A 21794-nucleotide genomic window follows, 5' to 3' on the forward strand; every position below is an offset into this window, starting at 1 on the left:
ACATTAAATACGGCGGGAACCCTGAGAGGAAAGGTGTAGAGGACGTCGGTAAGGCAGCTCTGGGAATGTGCTGTCGACTTGGCTCCAAGAGGCCCTATCTGTGACTATTTCAGAGTCACAACACAGGAAGGAGCCTTCAAATTACAAAAATGACAAAGAAGTTATCCTGGCCTGTCCTTACTGTCTACAGTAGAACCTCCTTCCTAAAAGTACGAGAAAATCCATTTCATTCAGCAACAAAGCAAAAGGGTGTGGTCAAAAAATCCATGAAAGGGTGGTATAAAAGAGTGTAAGAATAAGTGGTTCTGAATAACATTCCACTGGACAAGGAAGGATTGTGGAAAGAAAACACATGGCCCCAAAGCACATGAAAACGTAATATTTAAAAAAACTAAGATGAATTAGGAAATTTGGAGTGGAAGCGGTGGGAAGAACCGTTCAAATCAGAAATGGAAGGGTGGATCAGATAGAAGCGGGCTGCAGGAAAGTACAAGAACTTACTTCAGGAAAGATTCCTAAATAAGAGGAAAAACAGAAGCGAAGACACTTTTATAAAGGCACACAAAAGGCAGTGGGCACTGACACTTTCGTCTTGTAAGGATAATCATGGAAAGGAGAAAAATGAAAAAAGAAATTAAGGAAAAGGCGAAAAGCATCCCAGTGAAAGTCTTAGCTACAGAAGACGAAGAAAACAAAGTTATTGAAACAGAACAAATACTAGAAACTACAATCCAGACAATATTTTCCTGAATAAAATGAGTATTTGAATGCACAAATCAAAAGGACACACGGCGTATCTAGGAGAATCATTCTACAATAGCAGTACCATGACATTGTAGAGAAAAGTCCTTTGAGCATCAAAGCAAAAGGACCTTACATCTTAGCAAGTCACTTAGAGGGAACAGCAGTTATGTTGGCATCGGACATTTTGCCGCAGTGATCCTTGATGTCGAACTCAATGGAGTAAGGTGTTTAAATTTTTGAAGAAAAGAAGATGTTCGCCAAGTGTATTACATTCAGTCACATTGAGTCTTTGTTGTCAACACCACAGGTAGATGTGTGAACGGGAGCTCTTCCCGAGGCCTCCATCAGAGAATGAACCACAGACAACCCAACAGCGTTTGAAGAAGCTGAGGCCAAGTAACGATGTTCAGGGCGACAGAATAGTACGTCATTCTAAACCCGCAGTGACTGTCTCCATCCATCCAAGAGCACACATGCATGTATACACACACACTTGTGTATATCGATGCGTACAGGGAAAAGGGGTAAGGATATGGAAGTTACGCTACGCTCGTCAACTGCTTTGTGAGTTAATTACTGCAGCGACTTTAGCAAAGGGCTTACCGTAAAAACTCAGTGCCTGATTGTTGATGTTACCAGATTGAAAGCGTATAAAACTCCTGAAACGCCACTCTGCTGTATTTCAGTTAACTGAGCTTCGAAAACTCACATCAACTTGTTTAAGTTACATAGATTCCAACATCTGCCTCGGTTATGTTTTTCCTAAGATAAGTGACCTCGAACGTACTTGGTATCTGGGTAATCAGTAAGGCATCCTTTGGACTTTATATGCTTTGGGGCTTAAAGATTTAAACATGAATTTTTAAAGGCATATCATATTTCACAGGTGAGTTTGTTCATGCTCCCTGGTAAGAACGGCTTCCTTCCGAGTGTTCTTGGCTAGAAATACTGCCTTCTGAAATTTTTGGCCTTGCTGATTAATTTTGACAATAGCTGCTGTCCATTTTTATTTAGCAGTCTAGTTTGACTGAAGTTGCTGCTTCAGGTTTTGAGTTTTGACCAAGTAGCACAGTAGCGATTAATAATGAACCAGAAGCCGTAGACCTCTGTTATTTGGAAGTACCGAGAAAGAGCACTGAGAAATTTTGTGCATGTAAAATTTAGAAACATTTGAATGCCAAGTTTACTCAGGTTTTCTTTTTCTTCTCAGAGTCACTAGGCATACTGACTCAATGGTCGCTAATTAAACATTTAAAATGTGGTAATTTATGCATATTCATCAGACCTTGAGTTGCTATTGTGGTATTTTTGGTCCATCTCCATTAATAAATGTATTCTTTGAGATGTTTTAGTCAGATGCTTGGCTAAACTTCTTTAAGGAAAGTGTAACCCCAAAACAATTGTAGATTTAATCAGTACCTGTTTTATTTCCATCAGTATTAAGCAGGAAAAAATTATGTCCATGTCGTTATCCCCATTTTTCCCTTGAGGCTATTATCAGTTGACGGCTGGGCTGTCCTCTTCGATTTTTATCTGTGACAGGTGATGGAAGCAGGTCCGTTTTCCCTCTTGAGATTTGCAGAAGATAATGTTGAAGTTCTCGGCCTCATCGTTATTTTTATTCATCTCATAGTTCTGTCTTTGTGACATGTGTTAGAGGGATATTTTATCCTTCTGCTTAATTTTGATGAAGGTATTATTTTGTTTGTTAGGGACGCTTCATATACCAATTCCTAGCATCCTGAATATTTCTTCCTGCCATCGTTGTTAGGTAGATCTGTGCTCTCCGAAATCACTGCTGAGTACCGTTGGGTTGTTGGATGTAAACTGATCATGCTGTGGTTTGGTTATAGACCTACATGGCGTCTGTTTTTTTGTTTTTTTTTTTTTTTCCCCTCCACATGTAACATTTTGGTATGTTGAGCTGAATGGCACGATGAATTTCCTTCAAAGCTGAATACATAGTGGGCTGCAAACTGAAGGGACCCGAGGTCAGTTTTGGTTCTCTAAAGGTAGTTTTGATTATTCATCCTTGGCACTGAGTCTTGGCCTGCACCTGTAGCCTTCACTCTCTAAGTGTTGTGAGACTAATACTGTTCTAGACATGTGGTGCGTGCTGCTTACAATTAATTATGGAGTCCTGGGCAGTTAGTTGTCAGGAGTCAGTCAGTCAGACTGGTCATTTCTTCAGAGGTGACCATTTAGTCATGAGACCATTTCTTCTCATTTAGTCATGAGAAATTATTTAGGGCACAAGATACATTTAAGCCTACATCAAGACTGTAATCTGTAATATACTCCATCTTTTCAAGGGACTCAGGGTTCCTGCGTTACAAATCTGGTATATAATTTATTTTTGGTGTGTGTTATAGTTTGTCTAGGTTTTTTTCCCCCAATCAAAACCATAAAATATTTTAGTTTTGCTAGATTGTTAGTAATGGCTGCATCCACTACATCAGGGAGAAATACAGTAGACCTCATCACTTATTTGTGGGCATTTCTGTGTTTTAAAATTACATATATTGCTGTATGAAATTTTTTTTTTTAATGCCTGGAAAGTTTTCATCTTTCATTATATACTTAAGCTGTGTATTTCATTCATCTTTCCTATGTAGCAGACTCCTTCAAAACATAGTGGCTTGCATAAGAGCAGTGTTTTATTTTGCTCCCCAAGCTGTAACTGGGGCAAGGCCGTGTTTGCTGGGAAGATGGAGTGGGATGGGGCGTAAATTTTCTCCATGGTTCACTCATAGGACTCCATGGTTCACTCATAGGACTTGCCCTTCGGCGGGCACCCAACTGGGAGTGTGGGCTGGGAGCCTCGTTTGCTTTGCACGTGGACCTCTGAAGGTTACTTGGGCTTTCTCACGGCAGGGTGGTCAGGTTCCAAGAGTGCCCTCAGAGAACCAGGCAGAGACTACATGGCCTTTCCTGACCTGACTCCGTAGGTCCTGTAGTTCACGTTTACCACCTCCACCCCCCCGAGTGCATCGTCCCAGAGTTTGCCATGGAAGAACACGTCGAAACTGGATGTGGGGTAGACGCAGTCTGGGCTACGGTTATGATTTACTTCACAGATCCCCTCTTTGGGGATGTTAAGATGGCTGGCTGCCTGTTGTTGTTTCACGGTACCACCATGAGGATTCTTGTACTTTAAGTCCCTTTGGTTCATCACTTCGTTAGGATACATTCCTTGAGCTGTAACAGCTGAGTCAGGAGAAATAACATTTTTAAGGCCTTTAAGAAATAAGTCACTTTCCTCCCAGTTGGAGGAAAGGTTGAACACTTATTTTCATATGAGCTGTATTTAAGATTTATCCATTTACCCATGACCGTGCCAACATTGGCTGTCATCCGTTTTCATCTTTGCTGGTCTGCTTTGCAGTGAAATGAAATCTTATCCTGAAATTTGCATTTCTTTGCCTACTAGTGAGGGCAGAGGATTTAATTGCTTGTTAGGCAGTTTAAAATTCTTTCATCCGTTGTTTGCTAGGTCATGTGTTTTTTAACTGGAGTATTCCTAAACTTCCTATTGGTAGAAGTGATTTATACACATTTCAAATACTTTTTCCAAGATTATGTATTTATGTTGGCAGATGTATAGTATCATATGGCTGTTTCCCCCTTATTTAAATTTAAATTCTTAATGGCATATTTGTAGTCTTTCTGGTGTAAGTAGAAAAGTAAGGATCCCAGTAAATGAACAGTCTGTTCTTTATTTGCTGAAGTCTTAAATATGCTTCTGATTGTTTTCCTCTTTCTGTTGTTTGTTGCCCATACAAATTTCAAAAATTTAGTTCTTGCAGAACTTTTATGATGTTTTAATAATTGTATGTAAAATACGGTGTTTAGTATTTTTAGTTATTGTAGTATCTTTTAGCCTTCAGTCACCATATCAAGCTTATTAAAAGGTGGTGAGCATAATCGTCTCCGTTTCGTTTTAAAGTTGAGGAAACGGAATCCTGGTGAGGATATTTTGGCAAGGAATGTGGCATTTGTAGTCAGGTTTGCTTGGCTTCAGATCCCAGGCGCTTTCCTAGCACTTGAAGCGGCCACTCCGGTTTTCAGGGGTTGTCTTATCACTCAGCCAAGAGCCGTGCTTTTAAGTCCTACACCTCTCTCAAGGTTTTTCTTAACTGCTTTGTGTTTTTGTTCTTGATTACAGGGGTTGATTTTTTCCTGACCTTGTATAGTGAAAACTGTGGAGTTTTTAGTTTTACCTAGCCACTTTACTAGGCACTTGGAAAAGAAAGAGCACCAATTCATGCTTTTGGAGTTGAGTTCATAAATGCTACATCTGTGAATATTTGAGAAATTTAAATGCTTAAAATTTAATAAAATGCATTTTAATGTACATAAACCCTTATGAAGAGTATTCATCACTTGTAAGATTGTTTTCTTGGAATTAATACACATTTTCATTTTCTTGATTTCTTATGCTAAAGTCTTATGTTGTATTCTTTGTCAGGGAGTTAAATCTGTTTAAATATAGATTTACTTTGTTAATTGTCATGAATTATGTTCTTTGTAAGTTAGAATAAGGGGTGTGTTGGGGTGCCTGGGTGGCTAAGTAGGTTGAGCATCTGGCTCTTGATTTCAGCTCAGATTATGATCCCAGGGTCATGGGAGTGAACGCTGCATTGGGCTCCATGCTGAGTGTGGAGCCTGCTAAAGATATTCTCTCTCTGTCTCTGTCTCTCTCTCCCCCTCTCTCCCCCCCATCTCTCCCTCTGCCCCACTAGCGCGCACACTCTCTCTCTCTCTTAGAAAAAAAAAAAAGAATAAGGAATGCGTTACCTTGTTTATAAAACTTTGGACAGCTTTAAAGTAATACTAGACTTGTTACAAAGGTTCTCCTTCTAAAGTGACTGTCGTTTGTGTTCATTTTATTTGCTCGAAACTCATAGTTAGAAATTTAAATAAAATGAAAAAGATGAATAACAACAAGTGTTGGCAAGAATGTGGAGCCAATGCAACTCTCATATATTAGTAGAGAATAAATTGGTACAACCACTTTGGAAAATCATTTGACAAGCTCTGTTGAAGCCAAAGAGAGGACTACTCCTTGACGTAGCAGTTCTGCTCTCAGGTACATACTCAAAAGAAGTGGATACATATGTTATTTGTTCCCAAGAAGCCATGTGTGAGAATGTCCATAGCAACTTTCCTAATAACAGTCCCAAACTCCAAGCGACCCAAATGTTTGAGTGGACTCATAGAGTTTTCTGTTTTCACCTAGAACATTTTACAACAGTGAAATATGCACGGCTTCTACGCATAACACAGCTGACTTTCAGGCCCTTATATTGAAGCCAGGCAAGGGGAATTTTTTTGACTTCCTTTTTCTTTGTTGTTTTTTGTATATCTTTGCTGTCTCCCCCTTTTTAAAATTTTTTTTTTAAAAGTTTATTCGTTTTTTAGAGACAGAGACAGAGAAGAGCATGAGTGGGAGAGGGGTAGAGAGCGAGGGAGACACAGAATCCGAAGCAGGCTCCAGGCTCCGAGCTGTCAGCACAGAGCCTGATGTGGGGCTCAAACCCACAAACTGTGAGATCATGACCTGAGCTGAAGTCGGACGCTCAACCGACTGAGCCGCCCAGGCGCCCCTCCCTTTCTCTTGATTGATTTAGTGCTTTATCTATTTTGTTGATATTTTTCAAAAAGCCTGCATTTTGACCTATTTATCCTTTACCCATTTTTTCTATTTTCTATTTCATTACCTTCTGCTTACATATTTATTTTCTTTGATTTGTCTCATTTTTAGCTTTTGGCTTTTTGTGTTGGGAATTTAGTTCATATATTTTTTCTTCTTTTACTTTCATTTACAGTGTTTTTTACAGGTTGTATTTTCTTCTGACTGTTGTTCTAAATGCATCCCATAGATTCTGATGAATCGTGCTTTTACTGTACAGGAAAGCCTTGGATTGTGAGTAACTTGTTCTGTGAGTGTCCCACAAAATGACTAAATGTTTCTAACAAATTGTAGCTTGACAAACGAGTGATGTACAAGTAGTACGTGATGCTGAATGACGCATGATCATAACTGAGCCAATCGTTCTTGAAATTCACTTTGATGTACAACTGCTTTGGATTACAAGCATGTTTCCAGAATGAATTATGCTTGCAAACCAAGGTTTTACTGTATTTTTAAGTTTTTCAATTTTGGCTTGTATTTTTCGGTTTCCTTCAGGGCTTTTTAAAATAGTGTTTTAAAAATTTCCAGGTAGAAGGATCTTTTGGATTGGTGTTTTATTAATTTTTAGTTTTATTTCATTGTGCTAATAAATATTTCACTTCTCAAACTATTCCCAAAAATAGAAGAGAAAGGAAGGCTGCCAAATTCATTCTGTGAGTTTCAACATTACCCTGATACCCAAACCAGATAAAGACATTACAAAAAGAACTGCAGACCAATGTATCTGATGAACATAGATGTAAAAATCCTCAACAAAATATTAGCAAACTGAATCCAACAATACACTAAAAAAATTATTCACCACGACCAAGTGGGATTTACTCCGGCAACGCAAGGGTGGTTTATTATTCACAAATCAATCAACACGATACATCACATCAGCAAGAGAAAGGATAAAACCATATGATCATCTCAGTAGATGCAGAAAAAACATTAGACGAAGTACAATATTCATTCATGATTAAAAATCCTCAACAAAGTAGGTTTAGAGGGAACATAGCTCAACATAATAAAGGCCATATATAAAAAACCCATTTCTAGCATCATACTCCATGGTGAAAAGGTGAGAGCTTTTCCGCTAAGATTAAGAACAAGAGGCCGTTCCTCTCTCCACTTTTATTTAACATAGAATTGGAAATCCTAGCCACAGCAATCAGATAAGTAAAAGAAAAGACATCCAAATTAGTAAGGAAGAAATAAAACTTTCACTATTTGCAGTGACATGATACTATATATAGAAAACCCTAAAGACTCCACTAAAAAACTACTGGAACGGATAAATTAATTCAGAAAGGTCATTGGATACAAAATCAATACATAGTCCATAGTCCAGAAAGAGAAATTAAGAAAATTCCACTTTCAGGTGCACCAAAATTAAAATACCTAGGAATAAACCAAGGACTTATACTCTAAACTATAAAACACAAAGAAGTGGAAAGACATTTCAATCTCATGAATTAGAAGAATTAATATTGTTAAAATGTCCATGCTACCCAAAGCAGTCTACAGATTTAATGCAATATGTATCAAAATACCAACATTTTTCACAGAACTAGAACAAACAATCCTAAAATTCATATAGAACCACAGAAGACCCCAAAAGCCTAAAGCAATCTTGAAAAAGAAGAACAAAGCTGGAGGTATCACAATCCCAGATTTCAAAATATGCTATAAAGCTTTAGTAATCAAAACAGTATGGTACTGGCACGAAAATAGACACACAGATCAATGGAACAGAACGAAGGGTCCAGAAATAAACTTGTGCTTTTATGGTCAATTAATCTACCACAAAGGATGTAAAAAATATACAATGGGGAAAAGACAGTCTCTTCAACAAATAGTGCTGGGAAACTGGATCACTTTTTATTTATTTATTTATTTATTTATTTATTTATTTATTTATTTATTTATTTATTATTTTTTTTTTTTTTTTGAAAGAGAGTAGGGGTAGGGCAGAAAGAGAATCCCAACCAGCCTCCACACTGTCGGTGCAGAGCCTGATGCAGGGCTCAAACCTGTGAGCCATAGATCATGACCTGAGCTGAAATTAGAAGAGTTAAATGCTTAACTGTCTGAGCCACCCAGGCACACCCCCACCCCCCCACCCCCATTTTAAAAGTTTAATCTGGACCACTTCCTTACACCATACATGAAAATAAACTCAAAATGGATTAAGGACCTAACTGGGAGACCTGAAACCATAATATTCCTAGAAGGAAACATAGACAGTGATTTCTATGATGTTGGCCCTAGAAACATTGTTTTATATATGTCTCCTCAGGCAAGGGAAACAAAATCAAAATAAATTATTGGGACTACACCAAAATCAAAAGCTTTTGCACAGCAAAGCACACCATCAACAAAACAAAAAGGCAGCCTACTGAATCAGAGAAGATATTTGCAAATGACCTATTCAATAAGGGCTTAAAAGCTAAAATATATAAAGAATTTCTACAACTCAACACCAGAAAACCCCCAAATAACCCAAATGAAAAAATGGACAGAGGACCTAAGAAGACACTTTTCCAGAGAAGACCTACAGATGGCTAACTGACCCATGATATGATGGCGCAGCATCACTCAACATCAGGGAAATGGAAGTGAAAACCACAGTGAAATATCTCACACCTGTCACAATGACTAGAATCAAAAAGACAAGAGGTGGGGATGTGAAAAACAACAAAAAAAGGAATCCTCGTGCACTGTTGGTGGGAATGAAAATTGGAGCAGCCACTGTGGAAACCATTTTAGAGGTTCCTCAAAAAAATTGAAAAATAGAATGACCATATGATCTAGCAATTTCAAAATTTGGTATTTACCCAAAGAATAGGAATAATTTAAAAGGATAATGCATCTTTGTTTATTGCAACATTATTTACTATAGTCGAGATATGGAAGCAACCCAAACATCCATTGATAGATGAATGGATAAAGATGTCTCTCTCTCTCTCTCTCTCTCTCTCTCTCTCTCTCTCTCTCTCTCTCACACACACACACACACACACACACACACACACACACACACACACACACAAAAGGATTGCTTAGCCATTAAAAGGAATGAGATCTTGCCATTTGCAGCAACATGGATGGGCTTTAGCAGGTATAATGCTAAGCGAAGTAAGTCAGAGAAAGACATACCATATGATTTCACTCACGTGGAATTTAAGAAAACAAGTGAAACAAGAGACAAAAGATACTTTCTTAAAGTTTATTCATTTTAAGAGAGAGTGAGTGGGGGAGGGGCAGAGAGAGAGAAGGGGAGAGAGAATCCCTAGTAGGCTGCACACTGTTAGACCGGAGCCTGATGTGGGGCTTGAACTCACGAACTGAGATCATGACCTGAGCCAAAACGAAGAGTTGAATTCTTAACCGATTGAGCCACCCAGGCACCCTGAAACAAAAGATAGTTTTAAGTGCAGAGAACGAATTGGTGGTTGCCCGAGAGGAGGTGAGTGGGGGGATGGGTGAAATCTAAAAAAAAATGTTTTTAATTTTATGGGTTATATTAAGGTTTTCTTTGTGACCTTTTATATGGTCATTTTAAAGGAACATTTTGTGTGTCTTTAAGAAAAGGTACATTTTCTGTTATCTAAGTATAAAGTTTGGTATATACCCATAACATCTAATTTGTTGTTTATGTTATTTAGTCTTTTATATCCTTACTTATTTTTGTTCTCTTGACAGTCTTGGACTGAGAGTGGTGTGATAGTCTATTGCTCCTTACATCTTCTATAGTTTCCACTGTATAGAAGTGGTTGCTATGCTATTTTTTTTTAATCTTTATTTTTTTGAGACTGTGAACAGGGCAAGGGCAGAGAGAGAGAGAGAATCCAAAAAAAGGCTCCAGGCTCCCAAGCTGTCAACACAGAGCCCGACACAGGGCTAGATCCCACCAACCTTGAGACCATGATCTGAGCTGAAGTTGGACGCTTAAGTGACTGAGCCACCCAGGTGCCCCAGTGCTATTTATTTAAGGCATAGCATTCATTGCTGTATTCATTACTGTTAAGTGTTTGTTTTGAATGGTGGCCTTTAGCATTAAAGATGTTCCTTGTCTTGTTTACTTCTTTTTGGCCTAAATTCTGCCTTGTATAGGAGGAAGAATCATTATGTAGCTCTTTGTATATTAGGTACACAAACACAATTCCTGCTTTGTATTCTTGTTGAGTTTGCCTAGTGTATGTATGTATGTGTGTGTGTGTGTATGTATGTATATATATATCAAGAGGTATCTACATCTGTATTATATTCTCTCTGTGTTATATTTATCACTTTTATCACTTCTAACATTTATGTATAGTGTCAATCACCTTTTGGAATACAATTCTGTGAGAATTAACATATGCTTAGACCCTGTCACTACCACAAGAAGGACACAGAATGATTACAGCATCCCAAAGGATGACACTTTGCTGCTTGCTTTTTAGGAAGACCACTTCCCATCCCAATCCCTGGCAATTACTGATGTCTTCTCTGCTCCAGAGGTTTACTTGTCCTAAAATGTTATGTAAATGGAACTATACTGTATGTAATCTTTGAGACTTGGGTTTTTAAATGTAGTTGAGATTCATCCATGTTGTGCATATCAATAGTTTATTTATTTATTTTTTTATTGCTGGGTAATATTCCATTATCTAGATATACCACAGTTTATCCACATACCCATTCAAGGACAGATGGCTTGTTTCCATTTTTTGACTATTAAGAAAACTCTTGTTGTCAACTTTGTGTGTAGGTTTTTCTGTGAACGTATATTTTTATTCAACTAGAATAATACTTAGAAGTGGAATGCTATATTATATATGGTAGGTGGGCGTTTAACAATTTTTTATCAAAGTGCCAAGCTATTTTTTGTTAAAAATTTTTTTTAAATGTTTGTTTATTTTTGAGAGAGACAGAGACAGAATGCAAGTGGGTTAGGGGCAGAGACAGGGAGACACAGAATCTGAAGCAGGCTCCAGGCTCTGAGCTGTCAGCACAGAGCGCGACGCGGGGCTCAAATTCACGAGCTGTGAGATCATGACCTGAGCCAAAGTCGGATGCTCAACCAACTGAGCCACCCAGGCGCCCCGAGTGCCAAGCTATTTTCTAGGGTGACCGTACCATTTTGCGGTCCTACCAGCAATGTATATAGAATTATAGTTGCTCAACAACCTAGTCATTTTTCATTTGGTCATTCTAATAATTGCCGAGTGTCTCATTGTGATCTTAATTTGCATTATTGTAACGGACATTAAGCATCCTCTTGTATTTATTTGAATATCTGCATAGGTTCTTTGGTGAAATGTCTGTTTAAATATTTTGCCCATTAAAAATGTTTTTGCTTAATATTGAGTTTTGAGAGTTCTTCGTATATTCTGGTTACAAATATTTTATGCCAGTATCTGGCTTGTCTTTTCTTACAGGGTCTTCCACAGAGGAGAGGTTTTAATATTCATGAAGTTCAGTTTATCAGTTAGTTCTTTTGTGGTTTGTGCTTTTGGTGTCATATCTGAAAACTCTTCCTAGCCTAAGGTTATGGAGATCTTCTGGTTTGTTTTCTTTTAAGAATTTTATAGTTTTACACTTTTTATGCAGTGTATGACTTATTTTGTATGATCGTCATTTTTGTATATATGGTGCACGGAATGGATAGTAATTTTTTTTTTTTCATGTAGCTATCCATTTGTTCCAGTACTATTTATTGAAAAAACTGTCCTTTTAAAAAAATATATTTTTTAAAATGCATATTTATTTTTGAGACAGAGCGGGGGGGGGGGTGGGTGGGGGGGTGGGGTGAGGGGGAGGGGCAGAGAGAGAGGGAGACACAGAATCCGAAGCAGGCTCCAGTCTCCAAGCTGTCAGCTCAGAGCCCGACGTGGGGCTTCAACGCACAAACTGAGATCATGACCTGAGCTGAAGTCAGAGGCTTAACCAACTGAGCCACCCAGGTGCCCCTGAAAAGACTGTCCTTTATCCAAAATTGCCTTTTCACCTTTGTTTTTTTTTTTGGTCCATGAAACTTGTGCTTTATTAGACAGTAGTGAGTCTGAAAGTAACACAAGGCAAAAAACTGCATTCTTTTAGTTACAGTTGGACAATTTGCAACATTTTAAAGGAGATGGAAAATGCCTATTTTGACAAGGCTTAGTAATTCATTCCATTGAAGTTCCATTGATGTCAGTGGCACTGTTATTTTGTACATGATAAGATACGGAATGTAAACATTTTGTCCAAAATAGGATATTTTTAAAGGGTGCTGTGATAGTCCTACAGTTGGCTAGCCTATTTCCTTTCTGAAAAAAACCACGAAGTTATTTTAAATGTCTCTAGATTAAGAACTTTTCTATCTCCAGATCTCTAAAATTAGGACTGAAACCAATAATAAAGTCCAGTCTCTTGCTTTGAGACTCATCCAGGATAAACTCAGAGTGATTCATTTTGTTGTAAGCAAGACACAGCAAACTCAGAAGCCAATATGAAGTGCCTTACTTATTTTAAAAAAAAAACCAAAACTTATTAATGTTTATATTTGAGAGAGACAGAGCTTGAGCGGGGGAGGGACAGAGAGAGAGACAGAGACCCAGAATCCGAAGCAGGCTCCAGTCTCCAAGCTGTCAGCACAGAGCCTGATGTGGGGCTCGCATTCACGGACCGTGAGATCATGACCTGAGCCGAAGTCGGATGCCCAACTGACGGAGCCACCCAGGCACCCCATAGAGTGTAAAACTGTAATAACAAATATTTTCAATGATAAAGGCTTCTAATTTTTACACTTGACCTTAGCCAAAAGGCCAAGAAGCGATAAAGGCTTCTAATTTTTAAAACATTATGACATTCTTTGGTTATGATTGATTACATTAATTATAGAAGTTTCTTACGCAATTACTTAGAAAGTTTACTTTTACTAGGTTCAAGAAATCAATGCTTTAAGGTTAGAAAACAGGCAGTTAAATATAGAGGTTTAACTACCCATTTTATATTTAATTAAAACCACGTTTTTCCTCCAGAAGACCTCAACCTTTATGTAAAACAAAGGATATGTAAATAAGCTTCAGTATAATTATAATAGTATTGCTATGGCTTAGTTATCTTAGATTATTATCTACTCTTGTTGTTGCGTGTTAACATTTCCCCAACAAGCCCTGGATAGGAGGGAAGTAAACATGAAATTCAGTGAAACTCAGGTTAATTAGATTTCCTACTTGTTAGCAATTGAGAAAATATTTGGAGAAAGAATGACAGTATTGCTAGTTTCCAACAACTAGTCCTTGTGTGTTGTTCTTCACCTCTAACCATTTTCTCGTCTGATGAAAGGTAATAATTTACCTTAGGGAATTGTGGGAATTAAACGAAATAATTGTACTTTTGTCTTAAGATCATTGACTTTATTTCTGTTTCTTTGGTCTGTGTAACCTGTCATTTTGTCAATACCACATTGTTTTGATTACCGTAGGTTTTTTTTTTTTTAATGTCTTAAAGTCATTGTGTGATTATGTATTTTTTTCCCCAAATTGTTCTGCTTGTGAGTTCCTTTGCCTTTCCATATAAATTTTACAATTAGCTTGTCTATATCTACAGAAAATCCTGTTGGGATTATTTGATTAGAATTGCAATAAATCTATGGGTCCCTTTGGGGGAGAATTGGCATATTAACTTGGAGGTTTTTTTTTTTTGAATAGATGAACATGGAATGTCTCTTATTTATGTCTTTAACATTTTTTCTTTCTTAATTTTTTAGAGTTAGCAGTTCAACAATTCTCTACCTTTCTTGTTTTATACCTGTATTTCTTTTTGTTGTTATTGTTAGAGTTATTGAAAAATGATACTTTAAAAATTTGCTGTTTAATTGTTCATCATTCGTGTATAGAAATACACTAGATCTTGCTAAACTTATTAGTTGTAGAAGCCTTTTTATAGATTCTCTGGGATTTTCTACATAGCTAATCACAACCTCTGAGACTATTTCTTTGATTCTAGTGTGAATGATATTTATTTTTCTTTCCTTATCACACTGGCAGTGACTGTCAGTAAAACACTGAGTGATGGGAATGCACATGGTTGTTTAATTCCCAGTCTTGGTGGGGAAGCATCAAGTGTTTCCCCTTTAATTTTGATGTTAGTTATAATTTTTCTCTAGATTCCCTTTTACAGATGGAGGAAGTTCCCTTCTGTTCTAGTTGGGTGAGTTTTTATCATGAATGCATGTTGAATTTTGTCAAATGCTTTTTCATCATCCACTGATAAGATCATGTGGTTTTTCTTATTTCGTCTGATGAATTACAATGATTGATTTTCAAATATTGAACCAGTCTTGTATTTCTGAGATAACCTTGACTTGTTTGTGATTTTTTAATTTATACTTTTGATGTATTGTTGGACTCAACTTGTTGATATTTGGAGAGGATTTTTGCCTCTGTGTTCCTGAGGTATATTGTCTGTACTTGTTTTCTCGTATAATTAACTGTTTGGACCTTTTTCATGTCTATAAATGCTTGTATAAGTATGTAAGTGTGTGTGTGTAAGTAGTTAGATACACGCATCTAATGTGTTTATCTCCTGTAGCCTCTTCTAGATCTTTTCATCCTTTTTTGTTATTTTTTAAATATTACATTCATTTGGAGTTTGTTTTCAAGTCTGACATTCGGCCCTGCCTGCCACATACATGCACTCATTCTGTTAATTTTGGTTAGCTCAACATTCAGCAGAATGTTATTACATCACTTTTAAATTTCAGGTTGCATTCCCATACATTGGGTATTCTGTCCATTTTTTTCTCCTTAAGGAGATCTCTCCTGGAGTCTTCTGACCAACTCCAATATGGGTAGGCTGCTCTCTGTGCCCATTTATAGCTATCACCCTGGAAATCATCTGGGGATTCCCTTTGCCTCTTTCCTGTGTTCAATATACTCTTTTCTTGGTTTATTTCCCTAGGGTGAGTGTTGGGGGTTATATAGAGGAATGGTGGTGTATTAAGTGATTTGGGGAAGGTAATAAAAAACCAGATCATGAAGAGCCTTGTATGCCATGATAAGGAATTTTGGCTTCATCTTAGGAGTTGCAGGAACTATGGAGAATATTTTATAGGTGAATAATGTACTCATATTTGCTGTGGGAGAAGATCACTGTGGCTAAGATTTCTAGGATAGATGGAAGAAAGCAGAGTGAGATGAAACATGTTCTAGTAATCGAAAAATATGGTATATTGCAATATAAGGCAACATCAATGGGGGTATCATCCTCATAGTAACAGGGGATCAATTGTACATGGGAGGAATGAGGAGTCAAGGAAGATGCTCAGGTTTTTCAAGCATGGTCTTGAGCTGATGATCCTCAGAGGGGGAGAATCATGTTTAGGGTAGGTTCTGAGCTTAGTTTTGGATGTGGAGTTCAAAGGATTGCAATATACCCTTCATCCACATTCAGAAAATGTTAGCATTTTACCATGTTTGCTTCATAATTCCTCTTTTTGTCTTTTACCTCATGTGTGCAAGTACATGTGTGACCAGTTTGAGAAGAGGTTGCAGACCTCATGCTCCTTTACTTGTAATCAGTTTACTGAATATTCCCTAAAATCAGGCAATGGATTTAAAAAGAAGTTAACATTTATTTAACATTAACTGATCTACATAACTTTTTCAGATGTCACGATCATCCCAGTTGTGTTCTTTGATGTGAAACAAAATTGCCAGATCTTGAATTGCAGTCAGTTATCATGTCTTTGAAGTCTTCTGTAATTGGGACAGTTTTTCAGTCTAAGACTAGTGGATCATTGAGTGGCTTTGGAATTATGTGTTTGTGTGGGGGGTGGAAACAGATGACTCAAAGATTCCTTGGTGTTTATGGTTTTATTTAACCCAGGTGATGACTTAGCTTGATTATTTGGTTCAGGAATTAGGTGAGATTCATGCATAGATATAGATACGTAGGTATATCTCCATCCTTAAATAAAAGCATATGCCTGGCTGTAAATTCTTCTTGTTTGGCAATGCAGCACCCAATGTAAAAGGACAGTGGCATAGCAAAAGAGCTGCTTACATTTACCTTGGACATAATGGTGTTACTGCTAGGTGCTTACTTCTCTTAAGGACTGTTGGGAACGTTCACTCTTGCTCTGTGTGGCCATCTCACTAATAATTCTGTATTCCTGCCTGCTTATATTCATTAACTCTGTGTGTGTGCCTGCATTTCCTTTTTGCCTGTCATTAGGCACCTGAAACAAAGTGAAAATAATGCTAATGTTAGTATTTATCCCTCTGTGTTGTATTATGCCTTTTGTTAAAGAATGTTATAGGAATACAGGTTTTTCTTTTGTGTCCTGTATTGGGTATTTTACGTCTGTAGGACTTCAGGTGTGTAGACTAGATGTGTAGACTAGAGATGTGCTTTCTGTACATGCAAGTTTGTGCAGAGGTTGATGGGTACATGCAGTTGTGACTTCCAGTTCTCATTACTTATTGCCACCCTTACTGTTGGGTGGTTGATTGATAAAGAGATGGGTGGGCTTTGTTGTCCTGTTGGCCTTGATTTCAGTCCAACTTTGTGAATTGGTTAACTTTTCACGGTTCATTTTTCTCTTTAAGAATAATACTGTCACCTTGTTATGGCTACTTTCCAGGTTTAAATGAGATAATACATATTAAAATTTTGGTTAGACTCCCGCCCAAATTAAGAATGCAATAACAATAGTTGAAATTATTTTATTTTCTGCCATCTGTTTATTTATTATAAACTCTTGACCCTGATAGTTGACTGCTCTATTTATTTCATGTTTTCTCACAAAATATTTTAATATCTTCCACAGGATTTTGTTTCTACAGTTATCCGTTTACTTGACAGCCCATCAACTTCGATTAGAGCAAAAGCCTTCCTCGTTCTTTTATACATTTTGATTCATAACCATGAGATGCTGCTGCTCGGCTGCCAAGCAAGGTATGATTTTCTCTGATGGTTTCAATTTGGAACTTGTTTTACTTATTTATTTTTGTTTACTTTTTCATTTATATCCAAGGTAGCACATAGTGCAATAATTTCAGGAATAGAATCCAGTGATTCATCCTCTACACATAATTCCCAGTGCTCATCCCAGTGAGTGTCTTCCTTAATGCCGCTTGCCCATTTAGCCCATCCTCACACCCATGACCCCTCCAGTAACCCTCAGTATGTTCTCTGTATTCAGGAGTCTCTTGTGTTTTGTCCCCCTCCCTGTTGTTATATTATTTTTGCTCCCCTTCCCTTCTGTGCATCTGTTTTGTATCTTAAATTCCACTTCAGTGAAGTCATATGGTATTTGTCTTTCTCTAATTTCGCTTAGCAGAATGCACTCTAGTTCCATCCATGTTGGTGCAGATGGCAAGGCTTCATTCTTTTGGTTGCCAAGTAATATTCCATTTTGTGTGTGTGTGCATGTGTGTGTGTGGTGTATATGTATATATAGTGATTGCCAAGTAATACTCCATTATGAGTGTGTGTGTGTATGTATATGTATATTTATACATATATCTTAATTCATTCATCTGTCGGTGGACATTTAGGCTTTTTATATACTTTGGCAATTGTCAGTAGTGCTGTTATAAACATTGGAGTCATGTGCCCCTTTGAAACAGCACATCTGTATTCTTTGGCTAAATACCTACTAGTGCAATTGCTGGGTCATAGGGTAGTTCTGTTTTTAATTTTTTAAGGAACCTTCATACTGTTTTCTGGGGTGGCTGCACCAGTTTTCATTCCCACCAGCAGTAAAAGAGGGTTCCCCTTTCTCCACATCCTTGCCAACATCTGTTGTTGCCTGAGTTACTAATGTTAGTCATTCTGACTGGTGTGAGGTGGTATCTCATTGTGGTTTTGCTTTGTATTTCCCTGATGATGAGTGGATGTTGAGCATATTTTCATGTGTCTGTTAGCCATCTGGATGTCTTCTTTGGAGAAGTGTCTATTCATGTCTTCTGCCCATTTCTTCACTGGATTAATCTTTTTGGGTGTTGAGTTGGATAAGTTCTTTATAGATTTTGGATACTAGCCCTTTATCTGATATGTCATTTGCAAATATCTTCTCCCATTCCATTGGTTGCCTTTTAGTTTGGCTGATTTTTTCCTTTGCTGTGCAGAAGCTTTTTATCTTGATGAGGTCCTGATAGTTCATTTTTGCTTGTTTCCCTTGCCTCTGGAGACCTGTTGAGTAAGAAGTTGCTAAGGTCAAAGAGGTTGTTGCCTGCTTTCTCCTCTAGGATTTTGATGGCTTCCTGTCTTATGTTTAGGTCTTTGATCTACTTTGACTTTATTTTGTGTATGGTGTAAGAATGTGGTCTAGGTTTTCTTCTGCATGTCGCTGTCCAGTTTTCCCGACACCATTTGCTGAAGAGACTGTCTTTATTCCTTTGGATATTCTTTCCTGCTTTGTCAAAGATTAGTTGGCCATCTGTTTGTGGGTCTCTGTGTCAGTACCATACTGTCTTGATTACAGCTTTGTAATACATCTTGAAGTCTGGGATTGTGATGCCTCCAGCTTTGGTTTTCTTTTTCAGGATTGCTTTGGCCTTTTGGGTCTTTTCTGGTTCCATACAAATTTTAGGATTGTTTAGATGCCATGGTGGCAAGGATGGATGAAGCAGAGAAGTGAATCAGTGATATTGAAGACAAAATTATGGAGAATAATGAAGCAGAAAAAAAAAGAGGGAAACTAAGGCAAGAGAGCACAATATAAGAATTATAGAACTCAGTGGCTTATTAAAAAGAAACAACAGGGGCGCCTGGGTGGCACAGTCAGTTAAGCGTCCGACTTCAGCCAGGTCACGATCTTGTGGTCCGTGGGTTCGAGCCCCGCGTCGGGCTCTGGACTGATGGCTCAGAGCCTGGAGCCTGTTTCCGATTCTGTGTCTCCCTCTCTCTCTGCCCCTCCCCCATTCATGCTCTGTCTCTGTCCCCCCAAAAATAAAATAAAACGTTGAAAAAAAAATTAAAACAAAAAAAACAAAAAAAACAACAACATCTGAATGATAGGAGTCCCAGAAGATGAAGAGTGAGAAAAAGGGGTAGAAGGTTTATGTGAACAAATCATAGTAGAAAACTTTCCTAACCTGGGGAAAGACACAGACATCAAAACCCAAGAAGCACAGAAAATTCCCATTAGATTCAACAAAAAACCACCACCAACAAGGCATATCCTAGTCAAATTCACAAAATACACAAAGAAGGAAAGAAGTATGAAAACAACAAGGGAAAAAAATTCCTTAACCTGTAAGGGAAGACAGATCAGGTTCACAGCAGACTTATCCCCAGAAACTTGGCAGGCCAGAAAGGATATATTCAACGTGATGACTCAGAAAAATATGCAGCCAAGAATTCTTGATCCAGCAAGGCTGTCATTCAGAATAAAAGGAGAGATAAAGTTTCCCAGACAAAAACTAAACGAGTTCATGGCCACTAAACCAGCCCTGCAAGAAATTTTAAGGGGGCCTCTCTGATGGGAGAAAAGATGAAACAAACAAAAAAAGACCAAGGGCAACAAAGACTAGAAAGGACCAGAGAACACCACCAGAAACTCCAACTCTACAGGCAATACAATGGCAATAAATTCCTCCCTTTCAGTACTCACTCTAAATGTCAACGGACTAAATGCTTCAGTCAAAAGACACAGGGTAACAGAATGTATAAGAAAACAAGATCCATCTGTATGCTGTTTACAAGAGACCCATTTTAGACCTAAAGACACCTTCAGATTGAAGGTAAGGGGATGGAGGACCATCTATCATGCTAATGGTCGCCCAAAGAAAGCCAGAGTAGCCATGCTTATATGAGACAATCTAAATTTTAAAATAAAGACTATAACAAGAGATGAAGAAGGGCATTATATCATAATTAAGGGGTATATCCACCAAGAGGATCTAACAATTCTGTACATTTATGCCCCCAATGTGGAAGCACTCAAATATATAAATCTATAAATCACAAACATAAAAAACCTCATTGATAACAACACCATAATAGTAGGGGACTTCAACACTCTACTTACAGCAATGGACAGATCATCTAAGCAGAAAATCAACAAGGACACAATAGCTTTGAATGACACACTGGACCGAATGGATTTAACAGATATATTCAGAACATTTCATCCTAAAGCAGAGGAATACACATTCTTCTCGAGTGCACATGGAATATTCTCCAGAATAGATCACATACTGGGCCACAAAATCAGCTCTCAACGAGTACAAAAATATCGAGATCATACCATGTACATTTTTAGACCACAATGCTCTGAGACTCGAAATCAATCACAAGAAAAAATTTGTAAAGACCACGAATACTGGGAGATCAAGGAGCATCTACTACAGAATGAACAGGTAGCCATGAAGTTAAAGAGGAAATAAAAAGTTCATGGAAGCCAATGAAAATGATAACATGACAGTCCTAAATCTCTGAGATGCAGCATAAGCAGTCATAAGAGGGAAGTATATAGCAATCCAGGCCTTGCTAAAGAAGGAAGAAAGGTCTCAGATACACAACCTAACCTTACACCTTAAACAGCTGGAAAAATAATAGCAAATAAAACCCAAAACCAGCAGACGACAGGAAATAATAAAGATGAGAGCAGAAATCATCAATGCTGTCAAAATAAAAAAACAATAGTAGAACAGATCAATGAAACCACGAGCTGGTTCGTTCTTTGAAAGAATTAACAAAATTGATAAATCCCTAGCCAGTTTGATCAAAAAGAAAAAAGGAAAGGACCCAAATAAGTAAAATCAAGAATGAAAGAAGAGGATCACAACCAACACTGCAGAAACACAAATAATAATAAGAGAATATTATGAGCAATTATATGCCAATAAATTGGGCAATCTGGAAGAAATAGATAAATTCCTGGAAACATATAAACTACCAAAACGGAAACAGGAAGAAATAGAAAATTGGAACAGACCCATAACCAGTAAATAAATTGAATTAGTAATCAAAAATCTCCCAAAAAGCTAGAGTCCAAGGCCAGATGGCTTTCCAGGGGAATTCTACCAAACATTTAAAGAAGAGTTAACACCTATTCTCTTGAATTATTCCAAAAAATAGAAATGGAAGGAATACTTCCAAACTCATTCTTTGAGGCCAGCATTACCTTGATTCCAAGACCAGACAAAGACCCCACTGAAAAGGAGAACTAGAGACCAACTTCCCTGATGAACATGGATGCAGAAATCCTCAAAAAGATACTAGCCAACCATATCCAACAATATATTAGAAGAATTATTTGCCATGATCAGGTGGGATTTATTAGTTTTAGTCGTAGTATTTCTTGGCCTCTATATACTTGATATTGATTTTTTTTCCCCCTAGACTTTTCTAAGGGTTTAATTTTTCACTTAACACCATCATCTGGGAA

General features: G+C 37.6%; 1 protein-coding gene across 20 annotated transcripts in view; it reads left to right on the forward strand.

The window, feature by feature from the left end:
* Positions 1–21794, forward strand: part of ULK4 (unc-51 like kinase 4) — a 577159-nt gene that overhangs the window by 137139 nt on the left and 418226 nt on the right. For all 20 annotated transcript variants that reach the window (XM_045037803.1, XM_045037798.1, XM_045037797.1 and 17 more), the window contains one exon: positions 17226–17353. In XM_045037803.1, coding sequence (XP_044893738.1) covers positions 17226–17353 — 128 coding nt within the window. The remainder of the gene's footprint in view (positions 1–17225; positions 17354–21794) is intronic.

The sequence above is a fragment of the Felis catus genome, chromosome C2 (genome assembly GCF_018350175.1).
Source record: "Felis catus isolate Fca126 chromosome C2, F.catus_Fca126_mat1.0, whole genome shotgun sequence".
Taxonomy (NCBI): Eukaryota; Metazoa; Chordata; class Mammalia; order Carnivora; family Felidae; genus Felis; species Felis catus.